This window comes from Meles meles, chromosome 16, assembly GCF_922984935.1.
Source record: "Meles meles chromosome 16, mMelMel3.1 paternal haplotype, whole genome shotgun sequence".
Taxonomy (NCBI): domain Eukaryota; kingdom Metazoa; phylum Chordata; class Mammalia; order Carnivora; family Mustelidae; genus Meles; species Meles meles.
This window is the reverse complement of record NC_060081.1, coordinates 44,431,215-44,457,891: the sequence shown is the minus strand read 5'-3', so window position 1 is coordinate 44,457,891 and position 26,677 is coordinate 44,431,215. Positions and strand designations below refer to the sequence as shown.

The window sequence follows — 26,677 nt, the reverse complement described above, 5'->3', positions numbered from 1 at the left end:
TTCATGTTGCTGAAAATGGCAAAATACAATCTTTTACAGCTGAATAATATTCTATTACACATATAGACCACATCTTCTTTATCCATTCATCTATTAATGGATACATGGAATGCTTCCATAATTTGGCCATTGTAAATAATGCTGTAATAAACGTAGTGATGAATGTATTCCTCTGTGCTAGTGTTTTCTCATTTTTAACACTAGTACTGTGAATGCTGGATTGTAGGGCAGTTCTCTTTTTAACTTTTTGAGGACCCCTCCCATACCTTCTTCCATAGTGATTGAACCTTTTGCCTTCCCACCAACAGTGAGGGGGTTCCTTTATCTCTATATCTTTGCCAACACTTGTATGGATTTTAGCCATTCTGATGGGTGTGAGGTGATATCTTATTGTAGTTTTTATCTGCATTCCTCTGATGATGAGTGATGTTGAGCATCTTCTTGTATGTCTATTAGCCATTTATATATTTTCTTTGAAGAAATCTCAGTTCATGTCTTCTGCCCATTTTTTAATTGGGTTATTTATTTTTGAGGTGTTGAGTTTTATAAATTCTTTATATATTTTGGATACTAACCCTTTATCAGGTATGTCATTTGCAAATATCTTTTCCCATTTTGCAGGCTGTCTTTTAGTTTTGCTGATTGTTTCCTTCACTATGCAGAAGCTTTTGTTTTAATGTAGTCCCAACAGTTTATTTTTGCTTTTATTCCCCTTCTCTCAAGGGACATCTAAAAAGAAGCTGCCATAGCCAATGTCGAAGAAGTTACTGCCCGTGTTCTCGTCTAGGATTTTTATGGTTGAAAGTCTCGCATTTAGGTCTTTAATCCATTTTGAATTTATTATTGTGTTTGGTGTAACAAAGTGGTCCTGTTTTATTCTTTTGCATGTTGCTGTCCAGTTTTCCCAGGACCATTTATTGAAGACAGTGTCTTTTTTCCCATTAGACATTCTTTCCTGCTTTGTGGAAGATTAACTGACCATATAGTTGTGGGTTCATTTCTGGATTTTCTATTCTATTTCCCTGATCTATGTGTCTACTTTTGTACCAGTCCCATACTGTCTTGATCACTACAGCTTTGTAGTATAACTTCAGATTTGGAATTGTGATACCTCCAGCTTAGTTTTTCTTTTTCAAGATGGTTTTGGCCATTTGGGGTCTTTTGTGGTTCCATACAAATCTTAGAATTGCTTGTTCTGGTCTTGTGAAAAATGCTGTGGATATTCTGAAAAGGACTGCATGAAATCTGTAGGTTGCTTTGGGTAGTGTGGATATTTTAAAAATATTTATTCTTCAAGTCCATAAGCATGAAATGTCTTTCCATCTGTGTCTTTGGTTTCTTTCATCAGTGCTTTATAGTTTTCAGAGTACAGGTTTTTTACCTCTGTGATTAATTTATCCTGGATACTTTATTATTTTTGGTACAACTGTAAATGGGATTGCTTTCATAATTTCTCCATTTCTTCATTATTATGTATAGAAATGCAACAGATTCCTATACAGTGATTTTATATCCTGTGACCTTACTGAATTCCTTTATCACTTCTAGTATTTTTTTTGGAGGGTTTTTTTTTTTTTTTTCTGTGTATAGTATCATGTCATCTGCAAATAGTGAACATTTTACTTCTTCCTTACCATTTTGGATGCTTTTTATTCCAGCTTCTTGTCTGACTGATGTAGCTAGAACTTCCAATACTATGTTAAATAAATGTGGTAAGATATCCTTGTCTTACTCCTTATCTTAGGAGAAAGCTTTCAGTTTTTCATCACTGATTATTACATTAGCTGTGGGTTTTTCATTTATGGCCTTTATTATGGTGAGATATGTTCCCTCTACCTAGGTTATTGAGGGTTTTTTATCATGAATGAATGTTGTACTTTGTAAAATGCTTTGTCTGCATCTACCGAAATGATCATATGGCTTTTATCCTTTTTCTTGTTGATATGATGAATCACACTGATGTGACTACTGAATCACACCTACATCCTGGGAATAAATTCCATGTGATCATGGTGAATGATTTTTTAAATGTATTGTTGGGTTCAGCTTGCTAGTATTTTGTTGAGGATTTTTGCATCTATGTTCATCAGAGATATTGGTCTGTAGTTCTCTTTTCTTGTAGTGTTTTTGTCTGGTTTTAGTATCAGCTAATGTAGGCCTCACAGAATGAATTTGGAAGTTTTTCCTTCCTTTTCCATTTTTTGGAATAGTTTGAGAAGAAGAGGTATTAATGCTTCTTTAAATGTTCAGTAGAATTCACCTATGAAGCCATCTGGTTCCGGACTTCAGTTTGTTGGAAGGTTTTTTATTACTGATTCAATTTCATTGCTGATAATCGATCTGTTCCAATTTTCTATTTCTTCTTGAAAGTCTGGTTTCTATTTCTTCCTGGTAGTTTATATGTTTCCAGGAATTTATCCATTTCTTCCAGGTTGTCCAGTTTGTTCACATATAATTTTTCATAATATTCTCTTAGAATCCTTTGTATTTCTATGGTGTTATTTGTTACTTCTCTTTCATTTCTGATTTTGTATGAGTTCTCTCTTTTTTTTTTTTTGTCTTTACATTTTTGTTTTTGTTTTTAAAGTAGGCTCCACACGCAGCATGGAGTCCAATGTGGGGCCTGAACTCATGACTCTGAGGTCAAGAGCTGAGTTCAGATCAAGAGTTGGGTGCCCAATTAACTGAGCTAACAAGGCATCCTCCCTCTCATTTTGATGAGTCTGACTAATGATTATCCATTTTGTTGATCTTTTCAAAGAACTAGCTCCTGCTTTCGCCAATCTGTTCTAATGTTGTCATCATTGTTGTTTTTAGTTTATATTTCATTTATTTCTGCTCTAATATTTATTATTTATTTCATTCTGTGGGTTTGGGATTTCATTTATTCTTCTTTTTCCAGCTTCTTTAGGCATAAGGTTAGGTTGTTTATTTGAGATTCTTCTTGCTTTTTGAGGTAGGCCTGTATTGCTATTAACCTTTCCTCTTAAAACAGCTTTTGCTGCATCCCAAACATTTCACACTGTCGTGTTTTCATTTCAATTTGTTTCCATGGTTTTTTTTTTCATTCCCTCTGTGATTTCTTGGTTGACCCATTCATTATTTAGTACCATGTTATTTAACCTCCACGTTTGTTCTCTTTCCAGATTTTTTTCTTGTGGTTGATTTCTAGTTTCATAGCATTGTGGTGACAAGAAATGCATGGAATGACTTCAATCTCTTTGAACATGTTGAGATTTGTTTTGTGGGCTAACATGTGATCTATTCTGGAGAATGTTCCATGCGCCCTTGAAAAGAATGTGTATTCTGCTGTTTTAGGATGGAATGTTCTGAATTTATCTGTTAAATCTGTCCGGTCCAGTGTGTCATTCAAAGCCACTGTTTCCTTGTTGCTTTTCTGTTTGGATGGTGTTCTGTTTGTATAGATGCCCACTGATGTAATTGGACAGATGTTTGGACTAATGTCCATTGATTACTTCCTTTATGTTTGTTATTAACTGCTTAAAGTATTTGGGTGCTCCCATGAGGTTACATATTTACAATTGTTATATGTTCTTGTTGGATTGTGCCTTTAATGATTATATAGTGTCTGTCTCTTGTTTTGAAGTCTATTTTGGCCCAGGGGTGCCTGGGTGGCTCAGTCAGTTAAATGTCTAACTCTTGATTTCAGCTCAGGTCATGATCTTGGAGTCGTGGGATTAAGCCCCACATTGGGCTCCACGCTGGGTGTGGAGTCAGCTTGGGATTCTCTCTTGCTCTCCCTTGTCAGTGTGGTCTCTTCCCTCTCTTTAAAAAAAAAACAAAAACAAAAACAAAAACTCCTCTGTCCTATAGAACTATTGCTACCCTGGCTTTCTTTTCACATGCATTTGCATGTGGTAGAGGTTTCTCCATCCCTTCACTTTCAATCCATATGTGCCTTTAGGTCTGAAATGAATCTCTTGTAGGCAGCATATAGATGGGCCTTTATTTTTTTTTATCCATTCCATCACCCTATGTCTTTTGATTGGTGTGTTTAGTCCATTTACATTCAAAGTAATTACTGTTAGGTATGCATTTGTTGCCATTTTGCTACTTGTTTTTATGATTGTTTTTGTAGCTTTCCTCTGTTCTCTAGATCTCTTCTCTTGCAGTTAGTTGGCTTTCTTTAGTGATATACTTGGATTCCTTTCTCTTTATTTTTTGCAAATCTATTACTGGTTTTCGATTTTTGGTTACCTTTTGGTTTGTATATAACACTCTCTGAATATTGGAGTCTATATTAAGTTGATGGTCACTTACAATTGAACTCATTTTTTACTCCTCTCCTCCCCCACATTTACATCCTTTTATTTTGTGGTTCCCCTGACTGATTTTTATAGATATACTTATTTTTACCACTTTTGTGCATCCTACTTTTCTTACTCTTGTTTACGGTCTTTACATTCAACTCAAAGAATCTCCTTTAACATTTCTTGTAGGGCTGGTTGAGTTGTCATGAACTCCTTTAACTTTTGTTTGTCTGGGAAACTCCTTATCTCTCCTTATATTCTGAATGACAGCCTTGCTGGAGAGTATTCTTGGCTGTAGACTGTTTCCTTTCAGCACTTTGAATATATCGCTACTCCTTTCTGGCCTGTAAAGGCTATAAAGGCTGTAAAGGCTATCAGCTGATAGCCTCAATGGAGGTTTCCCTTGTTTGTAACTGCTTTCTTCTCTCTTGCTGCTTTTAAAATTCTCACTGTGTCATTACTTTTTGTCATCTTAATTATGATATGTCTTCGTATGGACCTCCCTGGGTTGATCTTGGTTTGGGGGGGGGGGCGGAATCTCTGTATGTCCTGGACCTGGATTTCTATTTCCTTCCCTAGATTCAGGAACTTTTCAGCTATTATTTCTTCAAGTGAATTTTCTGTCCCCTCTTCTTTCTCTTCTTCTGGGATTCCAATAACATGAATGTTATTATACTTGATGGTGTTGCTGAGCTGCTTCAGGGCCATTTTAAACAGTGAAGTCATCAGCAAAGGTACAGAAATGTGAAGAACATGGCATTAAACAGGTTACAAAGAGCTTCTTTACAGTTATGAGAGTTGAGACATGAAGGCAGAGCATCACCTTATTCACCTCAGCTGGGAATGTGCATATCGGGTGACAAATTCTTCACCACTCTGCATGTGCCAACAAATGACTGTGAAAGTATCAGGAGTACTGATTTTGAAATTATAAATAAGTTTCAGCAAGTAGGAAAATCAGCAAATATGAAATCTGCAAATGTTGAGGACTGACTGTAGTTATTAAAATGATGTACTCTTTCACCTAGTAATTCTTCTAGGTAATTATTCTATAGATATGCTTTTATATGTATAAGTATTTACAGAGATACTCACTGAAGTAGTTTTAATTAGGAAGAAACTGGAAATAGCTCAGTTGCCTATTGGTGGGAGTATATATAAATAACTACGTTACTCTACATAGTGGAATACCATGGAACAATTAAAAACAAAGGAAGAAGCTCTACATGGCAGATATGGAACCATCTACATTGAGTATTTTTCAAACTTTTTGACCATGAATCACAATATAACAAAAACAAAATTAAAAAGTCCCACATGTTGTCACTTAGTACATATATTTCTTTATAAATGAAATTTCACAAAATAATACCTACCCTTTTACTTACCATGCATTGGTTTATACTATTGGGTTCCTTATATTATATCCACTGATTTAAAAGATTCTGTCTATGACTTACTAAACTGACTCCAGACCTCATTAATATAATAGGCTTCAGTTTGAAAAAACACTTACTTACAAGATACATAGTTTATCTAAAATAAGAGACAAGGTAGACAATGATATAGAGATGGTGCTGCCATTTTTGTGGAAGAAAATAAAAGGGGACCATGGAAGAATATGTTTGTAAATATATGGGATCTCTCTGGAAGAACATTTTAGGAAGTGGCAACAATAGCTGCTACTATAAATATGAGAAGTGTTTGGTTAAGGGAGTTTAATGGAGCACAATCTATTTTTCACCATATATCCTTTCCCAAAACTTCTGAATTTTGTCCTATTTTGGTTTATTTCCTATTTTTTTAAAAATGCCCCCAGGAATTTCAATCTATGTTATCTGTTAAGAATTTCTTCCTTATTTAGATTATGACATTCTGAACTTCTGAAATTTGATGTAATGAGGTGTTACCATATATTTTTAATTATCCTTCATGAGAATGCTTTATTATGATGTGAAATGATCTAGTGCTTTCAAACAATTTCAAGTCTCATGACTACCTAACATATGACCAAATCTTACAAAGAACCGTGAATAAGTCCCTTCATAAATTTACACTGGGCACATACATTTAGGGCAAAACCTATTATGTTTAAAGAGCAATTAAAACAAAACAAAAATTTATTCCTGTTAGAAATTTTAAAATACCAATATCACTATATTTTTTAAAATGAGCAGAAAACATTTATTGGGGGCACCTGTGTGGCCCAGTGGGTTAAGCCTCTGCCTTCAGCTCAGGTCATGATCTCAGGGTCCTGGGATCGAGTCCCGCATCGGGCTCTCTGCTAGGCAGGGAGCCTGCTTCCTCCTCTCACTTTCTCTCTCTCTACCTGCCTCTCTGCCTATTTGTGATCTCTCTCTGTCAAATAAATAAAATCTTAAAAAAAAAAAAAGAAAACATTTATTGTCTCAAGGGCAGTTTGTATCACAAACTTTTATAACTGTTTAATTAAGTCCTAATTTACAATTAAGACCGGGTAAAGAGTAGTATAAAGTTAGCTCAAATATAGTTACATAGAGGCAAAAAATAATAGGAGTAGCATTTCTTATCATGAGTAATATCTAGAAGTCTATAATTTGTTTCTTGATTTTAGGGATTAAATTTGAAATTGTTTCATACATCTAAAATGGGAATTTATGGTAAGAGTATTAAGAAATGATTCTAATAATAATAATACTGCAAACCAGGCAGATATTATATTATAGTACTGTTTTTTTTCCATGTATAATTATTCCATGTAGAGAATCATGAACTAAAGCAATATTTAGGATAAATGAATGGCCCAAAATGACATATCTGAGTGTGGGAAAGTGCCAGGTTTCTTTGCGAATGGCTGGCCACTGCTTACATCTCAACTACTAATTTGAAAAGCCTACTGATTTTTAGAAAGTCAAAGTCCAAGGGGCACCTGGGTGGCTCAGTCAGTTGAGTACCCAACTAACTCTTGGTTTCCACTCAGGTTATGATCCCTGGGTCCTGGGATTGAGCCAAGAGTTGGGCTCTGTGCTCAGCAGAGAGTCTGCTCAAGATTCCCTCTTCCTTTGCCCCTGCCCCCCCCCACTCAAATAAATAAAGAAAGCCAAAGCCCAGGCATTGTGAGGCTACTGAAAATGACCAGACCATGAAAAGACCTCCATCAGAAAACTTTAGAGCCCCCAAAGCCATGCTAAAATAGATTCCTGAATGGGTTTAACATGTGAAAGATGGTCACAGGGATTTGGCAAGCTTCTTCTCTACGAAGTGACTTGACAACACATCATATCACATAAGTGTGATGTGAAAAAAGGCCAATAGCACCAACCCTGTTCCCATGCCAGAGAAAGGGTTAAGTGGGATGTGCTGTTCATGTGCTACTCAAAAATGACATGTTTAGGGGCTCCTGGACGGCTCAGTCAGTTGAGCAACGGACTCTTGATTTTGGCTCAGGTCATGATCTCAGGGTTGTAAGATCAAGTCCTGCATCACGCTCTTCACTCAGCACATAGTCTGCTTGTCCCTTCCTGTTCCTTCTCCTGCTCTCTCTCTTCAAATAAATAAATAAATAAAATCTTTTTAAAAAAAAAGATGACAGGTTAATGGTATTACAGGCACATCTGAAATGGATTTGCACATAATCTTAGAGGTTATCTTTTCTGGAAAGCTGCATTTAATGCACTGGAATAAATAAATTCACCCACAAGTATAACGCTCATAGTAGTTCTACTTTAGTCTTAACATACTTTCACTATATGAGACAGCTTTTAGCCCCTGTGCAAGGCTTTGACTCCTAGTGACACTTAAATCGCAGCTTTCACTAGTTAATAGTAGAGCTACACCACCACCCCCTTGCAAGATGCTCCCCACCAGGACGTCTTTCTCTTTCAAAATGATTCATAGGTCATCTGTTAAAGCAAACAAAATTGATCTACTAGGGTTGCAAGCAAGTTTTCTCTACCAATCGGATTCTCTTTTCTAGCCAGAGAGAAGTTCTCAGCCACCCCTTTAAAAAAATTGTTGTTCTCCAATTGTTGTTAACAACCCCCAGCTGCACTGGCTCCCACACCCATTTAAAACCCCTCTGCCTGGCTTCACATCCCAGACTTTCTTGCACGGAAAACAAAACTTTAAAATCAGAACCGTCTTGGGCTGGACAATTGCCAAGTCAGCTGCTGCTTCTTAGACTTAGGTGAAATGGCCTATCCTCAGACATTTTGCACAGTTCTTTAAGTTATGTCTTATTAAATAAAGATAAGCTCATTTTTAAAATGGGAAGAATGAGGAACTATAAATAGAAGAGCCTCCTCTTATCTCTGTAGATTTTTCCTCCTGGTTGTTAAGTTCTTTATAACCTAGAATGTGGTTCATACAGGGATGCTTTACTGTCCTGACACAGAATCATTAAGATTCATATCTTGTGTGTTTCACTGTGGCCATTAAGTAGCTTTGAGTTGGCTCACCTCTCTGAAAAGCTTTCACCACTGAACTGTAGGAGGGATGGGATTGAAGTTCTATAGAGTCCTGGTTATACTAAGCCAAGAAAAGAACTGTTTTCTCTTTCCAAGGCTCACTCTGATTTTGTTCAAGACTAAAGAAGGATGTTGACTGAAAAGGAAGAAGGAATGTTGATCAAATAGTAATATAAACCTCAAAGGACAATTTCGTTCTCTTCCCTTTTTAATCATTTTATTTATTTATTTTTAGAGTTATTGATTTGAGAGAGAAAGAGCATGAGTGGGGGGAGGGGCACAGGGAGAAGGGAAGAAAGAATCTCAAGCAGACTCCCCACTGGTGGAGCCTGACTCGAGGCTCGATCCCACAACCCTGAGCCGAAATCAAGAGTCCAGACATCTAACTGACTGAGCCACCTAGGTACCCCTTTTATCATTTTACTGTATTAAAAACTGCTGGAAAGAGAGGCCACTGGCTAGAACACGGAAGTTCTCTGCCGAACAGAAAAGCATTCAGTGAAACAAGTTTTACTGAAACATGATTTCATTCATTCAACAAATATTTTTTTAGGATTTATTTCATGTTAGAGTCATCCCTATTACCCTTTGAGCAGATGAAAATTGACTATAAAATTTGCCAAAATGTTTTTCTGAGAGTTTTAGGAGAACCACAGTAATAAGAATTACATAATCACTAGACTTCTGTTCATAAATCTCTGTATTCTTTATATCAAATGGAAAATTTTTGTGGCAAAAAAAATACTACATAGTTAGATTACAGCTAGAACTATGCTTCTTATGATGGAGAAAAAATTACAGATAAACATCCATTTCTAATTTTTAAAAAAGTATATTAGTGATATTTAAAGGAAAAAAAGTAGGGGTGTCTGGGTGGCTCAGTCATTAGGCATCTGCCTTCAGCTCAGGTCATGATCCAGGGTCCTGGGTCCGGCTCCCTGCTCAGCGGGAAGCCTGCTTCTCCCTTTCCTACTCCCCCTGCTTGTGTTCCCTTTCTCGCTGTTGTGTTCTCTCTCTGTCAAATAAATAAATAAAATCTTTTTAAAAAATAAAAATAAAAAATAAGGAAAAAAGTTCTTTTATAAAGCAAACAAAGCAGATTATAGCTATTTATAATCAACATCTCTTTGTTCTTAAAAATAACTAATTCTGAAAAATATAAATCTCAGAGCACTACCTCAATAGATTAATGCAGCTCTATTGTTGAAAAGTTTAAATATCATGTCTGCCTATTTACTTTGCATTTAAGAATAACTACTTAACTTGCTTCCCTCCATCTTATCCTTAAATAAGAATCAAAACATCAGGGGCGCGTGGGTGGCTTGGTGGTTTAAAGCCTCTGCCTTCGGCTCAGGTCATGATCCCAGAGTTCTGGAATCAAGCCCCACATCGGGCTCTCTGCTCAGTGGGGAGCCTGCTTCCCCCGGCCCCTCTCTGCCTCTCTGCCTCTCTGCCTACTTGTGATCTCTGCCTGTCAAATAAATAAAAAATCTTTAAAAAAAAAAAAGAATCAAAACTTCAGCTTCTATCTTAAGACTATAGTGAAGATGTAACAATTGCAAAGCATTGCTGAGGCACTAAAGAGATAAGTTTCTACCCATTTCCTCCAGTGTTGTATGGAAGTGTTGAATCACTGCATTGTACACCTGAAACCAATACTACAGTGTATGCTAACTGGAACTTAAATAAAAATTAAAAAAAAAAAAAAAAAGCTTCCAACCATGGCACTGGACCCCCTTATAGAACAAAGTTTTAGTTACATTTCTAAGACAAGTTATTAACATTAGATAAGCATCCATCGGTACCTCTTTTTCCACTACCAACCTAATAGCTAATTTGCTTTCTCTCTGGGAGTTATTTTTATGATCATGTGAGCCCAACAGAATGCCTAGTCATAAGTGCTCATGGTGGCATGTGCCATGAAATGGAAATCAGTGATACTGCTGGGGCCCCTGGAATGAAGCTCCTTTGAAGTGCATGTGTTTATGGGTGCTCGCCAAAATTTTAATGCCAGTAAAACCAAAGGCAGTTTGGAATTTTAACTTACAGTAAAATGACCTTTTATCTTTTTAATGTTCCAGGAACCATCAACTCAATCTAACATTTTTTTTATTTTTAAACCATAGCATGTTTTGGTAACAGTGACAAAAAGAGTACTTGGTAAAGAACTTTGCAGGAATGCCACATTTAAGTTCTACTTGGCGAGTGAAGAGCAGTTTAATTTGCTAGAGCTAAGTCCAAAATGATAGAAGGATTCATTATTCTTCCAAATAATTATGTAAGAAACTGAAAAAATTCTCACAGAAGAAATAGTATCACATACCATTTATCATATCATTTATATAAAGTCAGGCCCACATGAAGGCTTCAAAGAGATGGGTAATGGGCAACTTCTTAAGCTGGGTGGCAGGTCCACAGGTGTTCATTTTATTATCATCCTTCATAACTTACAAATTTATTACATTCTTTTTAAAAATACATGAAACATTTCATAGTTAAGAGGAAAAACAGGGAAAGAAGGGGTAGCTGGACAACTGGAAGCAAAATCACGTACAACACTTAATTATCAGCAAAATGAACATATCCCTGGATAATAAGAAACCTGGAGTTATTCTCTATGTAAGGTGAGGGGAACTTAATGGGGGAGTAACAATTTACCGTAAGTGTTCATCAGATGATCAGGCTCGGGCAGAACTGTGTGCTTCACATCTATTTAGGATGAAGGACTCCCAACAGTGGCACAGAATACACTGGCCAAAAACAGTCTTTTTTAACCTCTCAGAGGCCCTATGCCTCATATCCTGAATTGCTTATGATTTTCCTTAAACATATGGACCCTGTTTCTCATTGATCCCCATACTCACTGCTTCCTAGCAACCATTCTGAGGCAGGGACACCTGAACTTCACAAGGTCTGTCAGGCTCCCACCAGCACAGTGAGGGCAAGCTATAAAGACAGAAATGCACCCATAATGTGAGATTGGCTGTTTATGCCATATATTTGCATATATTCTAATTACTTGTGTCAAATCACAAGTTTAAAACAGAAAAAGACTCACTTTTTTCTACTGGGAGGCTTGATGTGACTTTGTTTACACAATTATTTGCCATACTATATACAGCAACCTCAATAAAGCTCTTCTGTAAAGGCCCGGAAAGCACATGTAATTGTACTTCAGCAGGTAAAATATATATTGGGGTTTTTTTCTCTAAAAGTGGAGAGAAAATTAATTCTTTTCAGCTGTTTCACTTCAGGGAGAAGCATTTGCTTTGCGTTAAAGCAGTGATTTGTAGGCTAGGCTTTGCCAGCATCTCATGATCTGGGGAGTGGGAGGTGGAGGGATGGGTGTTGCAAACACATTCACACCCAAACTGTCCTTTTTACAAGACTATTTGCAGAGGCTATCTTCTGTGATCCATTTTGACTGTCTTCAAATCTTCTTGTTCCCAGACACTCATCATTATCCAACATTTCCAAGCCATACTGTTTTGTTCGGGTTTTGTTTTGTTTTAAGAGCATGTAAGGATATTTTATGTAACATTTCATTTTTCTAGAAGAGTGTCAATTTAAAATTTCAATCAATAAGGAAATTCCATTTGACATGTAATTTGTTAATTTAATAATTAGTGGAGCCTACTAGGGAGGGTGGGTACAAGGTTGGATATGACACAGTCCTGGCCCTCAAATGGTTCACAATCTGGTGGTGTGATTCTCAGGGGCAGTGGAATCTTCTAGTACTTGGAAAGATATTTTAAACACCTGGATCCTCCATGTGAGTCACTGGGGCTCAGAGATCTGTGATCTATTCCCGTCAATAACTGTGTTCAGAAAAAAGCTTAAGAGGTGCTGGCCTAGAGAGAGGGATAGACACTTTAACACACGTCTAGGAAGTGTCATAGTGAATGTTATAAGAGATGCCAATTGCATGTTGCAATAAAAAGCACAAGGAAGAAGAAATCACCTGGGGAAAGGGTTTCCAAAGGATTCCAAGAAGATTCGTATCTGTCCTCGGTCTTTAAAGAAGGAATGTAACTGGCCCAAGGCATTCCAAGCACAGGTAAAAGCATGTGAAAGTTACGGAGGAAAAAACAGGACCCTCTGGAAGAAGACCAAGCAATTTGGAATGGCCAGAACTGGGTGCTTTGAGGCTGGGTAGAGGAAAGGACTAAATTAGAAATGACAATGAAAGCATGTTCTGGGGTTAGATCAGGGGAGGACTTTCCCATCAAGTTAAGTAGTTCCCATCTGTCTTCTAGGGAAATGACCAGCAGAGGCAGGAGTGTGGATGTGTGCTCACAGAAAAACTGAAAGCAGAGAGTGATAGTAAGAGATACAGGTTTTGTCTTTAATACACAGAGAAAGTTATTCAACATTTAGCTTAGACATAAAGTAAACTAATTACACATACCTATGTGGCCCTTCTTTTAACCACTATCTCTCTGAACCTGGGATTGGTCTCTCTAAGCCACAATTAGGTCAGGTTCTCATTTTTGCCCTTTCTGCTTTGGGGTGGCATGCTTCTCTCCTAACTGCCCATTTCTGAGCCCATAATTAGGTTCTCTGGGCCAGCGAGAAAGAAGTCTGGTGACTGAATGGAGGTGAGAGAGGAATACAGTCAGGGAAGCTAAGGAGACAGTCTAGAAAAGAGTGAGTAGGGACTGCAAAATAGGAGGGCACTGATCCCATTTGTTTCAGAGGACCCCAAAGAAGAAAACCAGAATCTACTCATGCAATCTGATAGTCTCAGCTGCCTAACAATGCAACAGAGCACCTTGATTTGTTACTGTAGCTCTTAAGACAAACTAGAGGCCTATCTGGCAGTGAGAGGATTTAAAAGTTTCTATTTTGGCATAAATTACCCCAAAATAGAGTGATTTAAAACAGCAAACATTTACTATCTCAGTTTCTGTGGGTGAAGAATTCAGGAGTGGCTTTGTTGGGTAATTCTTGCTTAGAGACTTACACTCTACTCTCCCTCATGAGATTCAGTCAAGAAATCTGTGCAAGGCTGCTACAGTCATCTGCAAGTTCATTCAGAGCTGAGGCTGTATTAGCAAGAAGTCCCAATGCCTTGCTGGCTATTGGAAAGAGGTCATAGTTTTTTGCCATGTGGACCTCTCCACAGTGTTGCCTTACTATCCATACAACATGGCAGTTGGTCTTTCTTTTATTACTATTTTTTGTTTATTTTGTCCCTGCCGGGCTTTATATTAACATATAATGTATTATTCATTTCAGGGGTATAGGTCTGGGAATCATCAGTCTTACACAATTCACAGCACTCACCATAGCACATACCCTCCCCAGTGTCCATCACCCAGCTACCCCAACCCTCCCACCAGGCAGCTGGTCTTTCTGAGAGTGGGAAAATAAGGAGGATGCCACAATGCTTTTTCTGATCTAGCCTCAGAAGTCACACACTATCACACTGCCATATTCTTAGGCCTTGGAAGACTGTCTCAAGGGAGAGGAACAAGCTCCACCTCTTGCAAACAATTTATGGACAAAGCACATGTAACAAGGTCAAACAAGAGGATTTTAAATATTCCTTCATATGTGAGATTTACCAATTCTAATCATGAATCAGTGAACAGAGGAAAAACCTTGAAAGTGCCCTGTATTTGAGTCATCCCACCCTTGAAGTGGCCTACTGGGGCTCTTTTAATCGATATATTTGTCAAAAGGAGAGGTTCAGTAATGGATTTCTGGAAACTCCACCAAGTGACAGTGGGGTTTGATTGAAACTGCTCTTACAGTGATATGGAAACACTACTTAGGATTTTCAGAAAAGAGAGTGGGCACAGAAAAAGCTCAAGGTAGAGACTACTTTAATTATACTATTCTTCGGATAAAAAATGATAGACCAAACTATAGTAATACAATTGTTATTGTTGTTTGATTTTGGGAATTGTCTTATTTGGACTGTAGAAAAGAAAGACTTCTGAGCTCTCTTGATTACTAGATATTACTAAGCATTACACAGCCAATGAGTTTGTGAAGTTAAGCTCTCATGAGGGTTTTATAAGGCAATAAATGAGAAGTCATGGTCCAAACATGAAGCAAATTAGGTTGTGGCCTGCTTCAGAGCAACTGATAGGGTATAGCATGGGAGAATCCACTTGACCTTGATGTTTGAAATATTCTCCTTTTACAGGCAGAGGTTTATGACAGACTCTTATTTTCTTATGAGTCCAATCTACTACTGGGATCTGTAGTGAATAATATATAGTTTTGGTACTGCCAATGTTGGTTACTAATTGGCACTATTCAGAACCTCTAATCAAGATGTAGAAAACAAGTTACGTATAGAACAGAATGTGGATGTTAATAACCAAGACAGTATTGCTAGAGATTGAGGTGAGGGTTGGGAGTAAGGAAGAAAGAAAAAAGAACACATGAACTTTCCTGAACTTACTTAGTCGAAGAGGTGAGGTATGGTTGATAGAGACTGTCTAAAGGTGAGAAATCAAGAAATAAATTAAGAAATAGTATGTTACATGGGGCACCTGGGTGGCTCAGTGGGTAAGGCCTCTGCCTTCGGCTCGGGTCATGACCTCAGGGTCCTGGGATTGAGCCTTGAATCGGGCTCTCTGCTCAGCAGGGAGCCTGCTTCCCCCCCCCACCCCCCCGCCTGCCTCTCTGCCTGTCAAATAAATAAAATCTTTAAAAAAAAGAAAAAAAGAAGAAAAATAGTATTTTACAGTTGCAATAAAATTAAAATTTATGATTTCAAGTTAGAGGAGAAGTCTAACGAAAGTCAGGAGGAAAGGAGAGTGGAAACTGGTGTGAACTACATTCTTAATTTTTTTTTTTTTTTCCCAAAAGGAGTCACAAACTATTGACCAATCAAGAAACAGAAGCATGGGGCGCCTGGGTGGCTCAGTGGGTTAAGCCGCTGCCTTCAGCTCAGGTCATGATCTCAGGGTCTTGGGATCGAGTCCCGCATCGGGCTCTCTGCTCAGCAGAGAGCCTGCTTCCCTTCCTCTCTCTCTGCCTGCCTTTCTTGTGATTTCTCTCTGTCAAATAAATAAATTAAAAAAAACTTAAAAAAAAAAAAAAAGAAACAGAAGCATGAAATTATTCTATAGAGTGAACATGTTTCCAACAAGAATAACCAGAACCAGAGACTGGTGGCTCTGGGACTGGGGTGACCATGGTGACTTTCACATCTCCTCTCCTATCCTTTCGTACACAGATTACTCTTTTGAACAAATGTAAAAATCCATGTAGTTGGTATCATCTACAAGCTGATACTAGCCTATGTTCACAAGGTTTTAGTAGATAAACTTCACAGACATTAATCCCTCTAGTTAGTTTTAACAAATGGCAAGATTTCACTTACTTTAGAAATTCACACTTTACACTTCATTCTTCTTCTTGAAATAGAGAGTAGGAATCAGTTTAAAAATTACTACCTTGGTGATTGAAAGTATTTGACATAATTTCAAATTCTATGGTTTACCCTTAAATATACATTTCTATACTACACCACCAAAAATGAAATGACAACCAAAAAACCTTATAATTTTCAGGATTAACTCTAATGGGCAAGAGTCCAGGCTCAGTAAAGAACTGATAATCCATCCTAGGAATAGTCTATAAAGCAGTTTTAATAACTAGCTCCCATTGGCCCCCAGTACTAAGGATTATTCTGAATTTTTATGGAAGGCCCAGGTACATCCTCCTACAAACTCCCTTCTATGCAAGTATGGAATATTTCTTCAAAGGATTCAACAATAATTAAGATACCAAAGAAGCAAATGGCGAATTTGTCTTGTTTTAACCAAAGACAGTCATTTAAACTACATTTCTTGGGAGCAACCTGGGTACCAAGTATAGTGGGTGGAAAGAGAAAAGGGCTGGGTGTGTGTGGGGGGGGGGGCGGAGATGAGGTTAGTAGTCAGAATCCAAAGTGCATTTTTCTTCCTCTTTGAGGAATTTGGGCAAAAATTTTATGAAAGTTCTTTCAGCTTCTATAGAAAAACTACTTTTCTACACTCATAAGAAATTCTTGGTTTTCTAATTTACAGACTCACTTGTACCAATAATTCACAATAATCATACAATATAGATCAGGCTCCTCACACCTTCTGTAAGAAAATTTATAGAAAGGATTGAACCACAGTTCAACAGTTCCTATCGATGATCTACAACACTTATACTAAAAAAATACTTAGGGAAGAATGGATAAATACACAGTGGTGTATCAGTATAATGGAATACCACACAGCAATAAAAATGAACAAACTACTGCCACATATAACATGCACATCAGATACATGTAGTTCCATTTATATAAAATATAAACCCCAGAGAAACTAATCATGGTGTCAGAAGTCAACATAATGGTTCACTTTGGAGAGATAAAGAATGGAGGTGGGTTATCTGGGGGCTTGGAGTTAGTGGTGAAGTTCTGCTTTTAATCTGTGTGCTACTTGCATGGGCGGGTTCAGTTTATAATAATTTATCAAGCAGTTGCAGTTATAAGTCGTGTACTTTCCTGAAGATATATATATAATTAATTAAAAAGTCAATTAAAAATAACAGATGAATGGATTAGAAAAAGGGCCCTCTATGGGCAGAGGTAGTCCACAGCTTTGTGCCTTGGAAAATGGAAGACTGGCTGGTTTTTAACCCCAGTGGTACACTTGGATAGACACAAAAGTGCACATCTGGATGGACATCTGCAAATCTGCAAAACACTCACTTGACCACAGCTTTATGAGGAGGGCAGGACAGATGTCCTTATTTTACAGAAGAGGAAGTGGCACAGAACAGTAAGACCCAATGCACAAAGGCGTCATATCTAATAAGTGATGGAGCCAGAAAAGATTCCTAGGCCAGTAACTCTTCACATGGTTCTGATTCCGTTTTGGGAGGGGGAACAGGAAGAAGCTTCTTTCTATGTTTGTTACTGTGTATGCTGTTATAGGTCACCAGTGTTTTGTGTAACAAGGCAGGAAATAAATACACAGTCTCAATGTTCTTAATATTCGACTTTAGTAAAGGTCCTAGGTTCTAAGGCCATTTGAAAAATATGCTTTAAGCATACATTTAAAAATGAATATTCATCTTTTACATATTTACCTATGCAAAAAGATCAGAAGAATAGACATGTGTAGATACCAGCAGAGCATTCTGGCCTTCCCATACCTTAACATTATTAATTTAAGGACATAATACTTTCCATATCTTGAAGAAATGAAAGAGAAAGACACACACATAAGGTATATGTCCAGCTTACCTAGAAGTGTCTGCTTATCTTGGGAGGAGTCAGATTCTGCAGAACATCTGCAAGTTCGGAGAACAATCACTCCTCCAAGCACACCATCTTCACTGGCCAGGAAAGGTGAACCTAGACAAGAATGGCAAATGGTCATTTTTTCATGAATTTTACTTTTATTTTCAATTTACATTTGATTATAAGAATAAAAATGTGGTATGAATAAGATATTGAAAGATGCTCATTTTCTGACAACCACCATTGTTTTTGCCTTGTATAGGCTTGATGGCAAATGCAGGCTTATGCCCAAACAGGGGCCATTTGGCAAAGACAATCCCAGATGCTGCCAAGAAGATTTGGGTGGGGGTGAAGTGTGCATTACATTATTCAGAATGGAATTGGAAACACTATCAGATTAAAGGACCAAAACACAAATACAGGAAAAAATACTCAGCAAATCTCTTTGATCAGCTCTTAGGGATCACTTACCAGGCTCTCCCTGCTGTCAGGGACACGCCACCAAAAGCTTTGATTTACTACCTTAAATTCAATTTTAAACAATAAGCCACAAACTTTATTACAAACATTTAAAAATGATCCTGACGGTTTACACAAATAAGGGTGAAACTGTATTTCTATTATAAGAGCTTGGTGGTTAGAAACAACCAGACCTCTTTGGGATCTCACACACTGAACCATTGTGAGCATCTCAAGAACACTACACTTTAAAACCCCTCATTTTTCCTCACCAAGGACATCTTCTTTGAACATCTGGCATAGCAAGTAAACACGTGGAGAACAAATACAAAATTAACCCAAGCATTATCAAAGAAAGTAGTAAAAATAAAGACCAACCAAATTGGATTTGGGGAAGCTTCCGGTTAAACTTAATAAATTAAACACGTATATTTATCTCCACTCCTTACAAAGGCATGGCCCAATGAGGAGAGAAAGGCAAATGAGAAAACAAACAAATAAACAAACAAACAACTGACCTTTTAGAAAATGAAAAGAAGATGGACATTAGTTGGCTCACCTAGTAGACCTACAGAAACCTAAGCTTTCATGGTGGAACAGGGTTGAAACTGGGTTGGGGGGAGGTACCCATAAGAAATCACCGAATTTTATCAAGAAACTCAGAAAGAATTGGAAATTGTAAACTTCAAATTCCTCCGAAGGCAGGGATACACGGTGGGGCTGAAATGAAGACTGGTTTAGAGTGTCCAAAAGGACCCTCTACACCAGGAGTCAGTAAGCTATGACTTGTCTGGTCTACAACGTGTTTTGGTACTGTCTACAAGCTATAAGCATTTATTTTACAATTTAAAGGGTTATTTAAAAAAAAAAAAAGGACAAGAAGGAGAGGAGTATGTGATAGAGACCATGATATAACCCAAAATGTCTAAAATCTTCACTTTTTGGCCCTTTCAGAAATAGTTTGCCAACCCCTGATCTATAACCCCAGATTCCTGCATAGAGAGGAAGTTACTTCTTCCTAACCCAGAAGATGCCAGGATATTTACTCTCTAGAGAGAATGAAACAGAAGGACTTGAGTCTTTGGGGGCATCAGACTCAGCACAGGGCAGAAGAGAGGCTCCACAGTTAATATAGGATATGGAAGTGGAAGTCTTAATGCTAAACAGTGAAATAACCAGCTCCTTTATCTAGAGGCTCCCAGGATACAAGAAGTCAGGCTGACATCCTCCAAACAAAAGACTGGATAATTCCCTTTCAGCCACACAACTAGCTCAAGAATAAAGATCTACCTGAGAGACCCTAAAAAAGTCTGCCTTATAGTGACGGCTTTCAGATGACAGGAATGACTCATTCAGAAGGTTTTCAGTTCAACTCTTTGGTATTTAACTGTTAAAGAAGTATAGATTACCTAGGATCACTAGTTGTTTCAGTTAGGCCTCTAGAGAAGACAGAGATCAAAACTAAAAAGCAACACAGAGGAAACTTGGGAAATCCACTGAGCAAAAGGAAAGAAAAAATAAAAAGAGAGAGAGTACAAGAAATCACAAGAACAGTCCAGAAGGTCCAATATCTGAATAACAGGAGTTAAAAAAAAAAAAAAAAGAGCATAGAAGAAACGAAATTTCAGAGAAATAATTCAAAAACATTTCCAAGAATTGAAAGGTAAGTGTCTGGACTAAAAAGGCTCATAAACATCCCAGAACAACTCATGTAGTTGCCATGGAGGTATATCATTGTGAAATATCAAAATATTGAAGAAAGAGGGAAAGTTTAAAAACTTCCAAGTGGAAAAAAAAGTCATATGGAAAGGAAGGGGATCATAATGGGATCAAATTTCTCAACAAACTAGAAGATCAGAAGGCACCTTCCTCAAAATGCTAAAGGAAAATTATTTCCAACCTAGAATTCTATATGAGGCCAAAATGTCAGTCAAGTGTGAAAACAGAATAAAGCTCTACAAAGTCTCAAAGAATTTACTTCCCACATACTTTCTCAGAAAGCGGTAGGATGAACGTGCCTTGGCAAAGTGAAGGAATAGGAATACATAATGAGAAAGAAAATCAGATCTGGAAACAGGCGATTCAAAACAAGAGAACACAAAAAGATTCCCAGACGGCACTATGTAGCAGGTTTAGAAAGTGGACAGTCCAAATTGGAGGAGGAAGTCAGAGGAGGCTGGAAAGATATTTCCAAGAGGAAAATAAATCAAACTTACAGAATATATGTTGGGTTTGAATTCATTAAGAGGAAATGTTTCAGATTTTGAGGGAAGTTTGACAATCAAGAGTGATTGATATAGGGAGCCTGGGTGGCTCAGTGGGTTAAGCCTCTGCCTTCAGCTCAGGTCATGATCTCAGGGTCCTGGGATCAAGCCCCGCATCAGGCTCTCTGCTCAGCGGGGAGCCTGCTTCCTCCTCTCTCTCTGCCTGCCTCTGTGCCTATTTGTGATCTCTCTCTCTCTCTCTCTCTCTCAAATAAATAAATAAATAATAATAATAAAAAGTGATTGGTATAAAAAAAACAAACAAAAAGAAACCTAAACAATGAGGCAAGTATTAACTGCAGAAAAAATACGAATTTGTGTAAGAAAGGAAACAGCATCACAGTACACTATGTAGTGCCGATGTCAATAGCTGGAGTCAAGAATATAAACTCACAATACTGACAAGCTGGAAAAAAAAAGGGAGGGGGACACAGTACATCAAAAAGAGGAATGGTACATGTAGTATGAGTAGGTTTGGGGTTGGAAATATAGGGGAATTAAATCCTTGCCTTTCCTGGTATGAATATGAAGATATCTTTTTTTTTTTTTTTTTTTTTTTTTTTTTTTTTTTTTAAAGATTTTATTTATTTATTTGACAGAGAGAGAGATCACAAGTAGGCAGAGAGGTAGGCAGAGAGGCAGGCAGAGAGAGAGGAGGAAGCAGGCTCCCTGCGGAGCAGAGAGCCCGATGCGGGGCTCGATCCCAGGACCCTGAGATCATGACCTGAGCCGAAGGCAGCGGCTTAATCCACTGAGCCACCCAGGCGCCCCTGAATATGAAGATATCTTAATTTGATATATAAATAATATCTATAATTGGAAACTGAAGGAACAATAGTACAAGTGTGTTATGTTGAATTACAGATTTAAGTTCTGAAAGAAATAGCTATGAGAGTTAAGAGTAGTAGCCTCGGGGGAAAGGAAGCTGGGGAAAAGGGGACTGGAGTTGGAACAGGGAACCATTCATTTTCATTTTAAGTCTGGGGTATTGTTTGTCTTTTTAAACCACTTACTTATTTTGCCTTGCAAAGAAAAACAACACAAAGTTAAACTGTGGAACTGGACTAAATGTTTTAATCCTCAGCCTCTTAAAGAAGGGGGAAGGAGATGGGAAATTCACAATCATTGAGAAACGACACTGCATCAGGGCTTGGTTCCATGCTTTCATGTTCTATAGTTTAATTTTCAGAGCCACTGAAGGAGGGGGTCACAGCAAATCTCCCCAAAATGTGTCATTTTGGCATGTGGACTCTTTTGAGCTGAAGGCAGCCGAGTCCCTGCGGGCCCAAGAAACTTTTGCCTCATCCTTAACTACCTAGAAGAATCTAAGTTGGGGTTTTTTCCTAGAATTAGAATTATCACTAGGAATAAATTTTATCTGAATAACCTATCAGTATGGCAGGGCAAATATCTAATTACCAAACATCTGTCTTCTTACTGCCTATGAATTGTCCTCCTCCCCTTTAAAGCCCTAGGCCTCTATCCCATTCCTTAGCTCAGCATGACAGAAATATGTCATTGTACCTTTCTGTCTTTGAACCTCTCATGTATAAGATGTTCCTGTATTATGAAATTAAATTTAACTTTCTCCTGCAAATCAGCCTCATATCAATTTAATCCTTAAACCAGCTGGAAGAATCTTTGAAGGACAGAGGAAAATTTTCCTCCCCAACACTACTGTGCCATGAGGTATTTTTATGTTATAGATGAAGAACCTAACATTCAGAGTGGTTCAATGACTTGCCATAGGCATGCTACAGTTGAGCAGAGTATGTGGTTTTCCCTAATGACTCTTTGAGCCCATAGTCCTTGCTTGCTTTGCAGCAACGCCTCTCAGGGAAAGGGAAACTCTGGATAAGCTCACATTCCAACTGCTGTTAGAAACCTCCACCCCACCAGCACTCAATCTCTTGACACCTCTAGAACAGTTCCTTTCCATACCAAATCCAGGAACTTTTCCTAGATTCCTAACAGCTCATCCAAGCTCAAAACTCTGTACCTCTTCCTCCTTGTATGACTCAACACATGAAACCATGTCAAATCCCAACGGTTCTCCTTACGACTGTACTTGTGCTAGACTCTGCCCCTTCATTTCCACTGACAAGACCCTCAATATACTCTCATTGTACTGAAAGCACTGCAGTAGGCTCCCTGCTCCAGTCATTCAAATCTCTAAATCAATTAATTAATTTAATATGTACTATGTGCCAGGACTCTTCTAGGCACTGGGGATGTAGCAATGAGAAAAAAAAAATGAAGTCCTTGCTCACATCTAGTTGAACAGGATAGGGGACAAGTACATTTACAAGTCAATGAAGAAATTCATCCAGTTACTGATAAGCACTGTGAAGAAAACGAATGCTGGTAAATGATAGAAGGTACGACTTGAGCAAGGGCTACTTCACATCAAAAGTCAGGAAAGGCCTCTTTAGTTAAGGAGCTAACCATGTGAAGATCTGCGGATCTGCGGGAGAATATTCCAGACAGATGAGCAATCAAAGGCAGAGACCTTAAGGTGAGAAGGAACCTCGATGTTTAGGAAATACAAGACTAGAGTAGTAAGAGCTGAGTGAGGGAGAGGGGAGAGGGCAGAACATAAATTCAAAGAGAGGCAGGACCAGGTCACATAGGGTTAAAAAGGCCTTGTGGGTACAGCAAGGAGTTTGGATTTTATAACTGCATGTGTGATGAAAAGATGATGAAATCTTTAACCAGGAAAATGATAGTTCTTGTTTATACTTGCAAAAGGTTACTCTCTAGTATGAAATGGATTGGCAGGGCAAGCATGGAAGCAGCAAGTCACTAAAGAAGGTGCAGTGGCAGCCTAACTGACAGATAACAGTGGCTGAAGTGAGCCTGCTGGCAGTGAAGACTGTCAGTAGAAGCTGGGTTTGGGATATATTCTGCAAGTAGAACCAAAAGGGCTGTTCATAGAATGAATATGGGGACATGGGAAACAGAAACATCAAAGTTTACTCTAGTAAGAAGCATACATCCCAGCTATGAGTACATCATTACACCATTCAAAAACTTTCAATGGTTCCCAAGTGCCCACAGAACAATGTCCAAATACCTTAGCCTGGCACAGTCCTCTTCTCTCTTCCCTACTTTATCTTCCTGTTTATTTTTACACACCAAATGCTTTAGCCAAATTGGGCTTCCTATATTCCATTTCTCCAAGATTTCCCCTTGGGCCTACTGTAGTGAACTATTCTTCCTGAATCCCTTTCTCCCCATGAACGGAATCTATCCTCAGTGCCTTTTATACAGACACAGCTCTCTGGGATGAGGATATCTCACCTTTAAAGCACCTTTAGTGACTAATGAAATGCTTCCACTTATTCACTGCCTTCTCCTATCCCCAACCTCCTCAACACACCACATGCATACAAACACGCACATACACACAAATATCCTCCCAATTACACCACTGCAGTGTGGCCCTGAAGATGACAAGACAGGATATTAATTCAGAGAAGGGAGATGGGGCTCCCAAGGTACCACAGAAGCTACATCAGGACTCCTCACTCTCAGTATGCATCCATTCAATAATTTAATGAGACAATGGTTAGGGTATATTTGAAGATTTCAAATTTTTCATGGAATGTACTCAGATTTCATATTATCACTGTGATACTTAAAAGAAAATACTCACACAGAAGGCCTTGTTTTGAGTCTTAGGGTAGCAACCATGCGTTCTCAAGAAAGAAATATTTTTTTTTCAAAATCTATACTTCAGCTTCTTAAATTATAAATTATGGACATTAAAAGATATTTTTTCTGGTTGTTATAAGGACTGAATTATACATATGAACTCGGCAACCTCTGAAGAGCTATTTAAACATTTGGTGGGAGTAAAAGTGAGGGTAGGAAGACACTTCAGCATTTTGCTGGTTCTCCAAAATTGTCATGTTGAACAAGATCTATTACTGTAACTACTTGGTTAACCTTCCACAATAGCCAGAACCAGTGTTCAATTAACATTCAGTAGTGGTGATAAGGTATCAATTTTCCAAGGTAAAATGTTAAACAGTTTCTGTATATAAGGAAACACTATTTCTTATTCTTCCCATAAGAAAAGAAAAATTAACAGGGAGTGACATTTTAGGCACTTTCACACCAATCTAGGTAATTAGGGATAAAAATTAATAAAATAAGGGGTGCCTGGGTGGCTCAGTTAGTTAAGTGACTGCCTTCGGCTCAGGTCATGATGCTGGAGTCCCAGGATGGAGTCTCACATCAAGCTCTCTGCTGAGCAGGGAGTCTGCTTCTCCCTCTGATCCTTCTCCCTCTCATGCTCTCTCTCTCTCAAATAAATAAAATCTTAAAAAAAATTAAGACAATCCAAAGTTCCATTAATACATGTGTAAGAAGTTGCATAAAATATCTAAAGAAGATTAATCAAGACATAATAAAAATTAAGCTTCATTCACCCTTAAAAAAATGTCCCTAATAGATTGCTTAAATATCCAAGTCTTAAAAAAAAAAAAAAAAATCCAAGTCTAAAACTGTTATGGAATGAAATTATAATTATAGATGGTAAGAGAAATAGTTACTGTGATCAAATGTATGTAATCTGAATATTCATTTAAATTGTAAATCCATACTGTAAACAAAGGAGACACTTACTACATTTGTGCCATAATTTCTAAGGATGAAGAATTTGAAGAAATTTGAAAGGAAAATCACTATATGTATTAAAGTAGAGAATTCAATGGGAATATGAATCCATATTCTATTGACTTCTAGTACCAGAATCTTAATTAGCATGCTCTTTAGTAAAAAGGAGGATTTGCTGGCTCATAAAATCCAATGGCAGGGATGTGATGCGTTTCAGTAACAGTTGGAAATCGCTCTCTATGGACACTAATGCCTACCAACAGTTCCAGAACTATATTCCTGACAACTTTTGCCACCAGAGACTTCCTCTTTTTCAGTTTTAACATTCTCAGGGAGCATCAGTTGGATTTAGGAAAATTAAAAAACTTGACAGTCCTGGTTTTAGTCAAGGATTAAGCCTAGAACAATCAATTGTGACCAAGAGGTCAGTGAAGTGGAGTCATGGATGGACAGAATCTACAGAGGCCCAGAAAACACAAATGAAGAGAACACTGAGCTACAGAACTAGGAAATCAGGATCCCATATTTGGTGTGGTCTACTCGAACTTAGACAAGCTACTTTATCACTCTGAACCTTGCTTTCTTCTTTCATCTGAAAAACTGGGAGACTGTTGACTGTTTCCTTTGCTGTGCAAAAGCTTTTGATCTTGATGAAGTCTCAATAGTTCATTTTTGCCCTTGCTTCCCTTGCCTTTTGCAATGTTTCTAGGAAGAAGTTGCTGCGGCTAAGGTTGAAGAGGTTGCTGCCTGTGTTCTCAAAGATTTTGACAGATTCCTTTCTCACATTGAGGTCCTTCATCCATTTTGAGTCTATTTTTGTGTGTGGTGTAAGGAAATGATCTCCCTGATATGAAGAATTTAAGAGGCAATGTGGGGGACTTGGGGGGTAGGGAAGGAAAAAAATGAAACAAGATGGGATCCAGAGGGAGACAAACCATAAGAGACTCTTAATCTCACAAAACAAACTGAGGATTGTTGGGGGGAAGGGGGGAGGGAGAGGGTGGTTGGGTTATGGACACTGGGGAGGACATGTGCTATAGTGAGTGCTGTGAAGTGTGTAAACCTGGTGATTCACAGACCTGTACCCCTGGGGCTAATAATATATTACATGTTAAAAAATAAAAAACTTATTTAAAAAAAAAAAACTGGGAGCCTGAACTAACAATCTCTGATATCTCCACCAGTTCTAATAGGCTGGAGTATTTTTAGTTTTAGAGATTCAAGTCTGCCCACAGCAGCAACCAGCCATTACCTGATGCCAGCAAGACAAAACATTAAAGCTCCTTTTGCAAAACCTGGTACAATGCTTCCTCTTTAACATGTGAGAACTTATCAAGAGAGTGATTCTATAGCCAGAAGGCAGCTGTTAGGGGTTCA

The 26,677-nt window shown here is 38.0% G+C and overlaps 1 protein-coding gene across 5 annotated transcripts in view; it reads right to left on the bottom strand.

Annotated features, from left to right (window-relative positions):
• The window catches only part of TASP1 (taspase 1), a 287,466-nt gene that overhangs the window by 43,583 nt on the left and 217,206 nt on the right, over nt 1-26,677 (bottom strand). For all 5 annotated transcript variants that reach the window (XR_006815397.1, XM_045981844.1, XM_045981845.1 and 2 more), the window contains one exon: nt 17,961-18,071. Coding sequence is in view for 4 of the 5 variants with exons in the window: in XM_045981844.1 (XP_045837800.1) it covers nt 17,961-18,071 (111 nt within the window). In the remaining variant the exon portion in view is untranslated. The remainder of the gene's footprint in view (nt 1-17,960; nt 18,072-26,677) is intronic.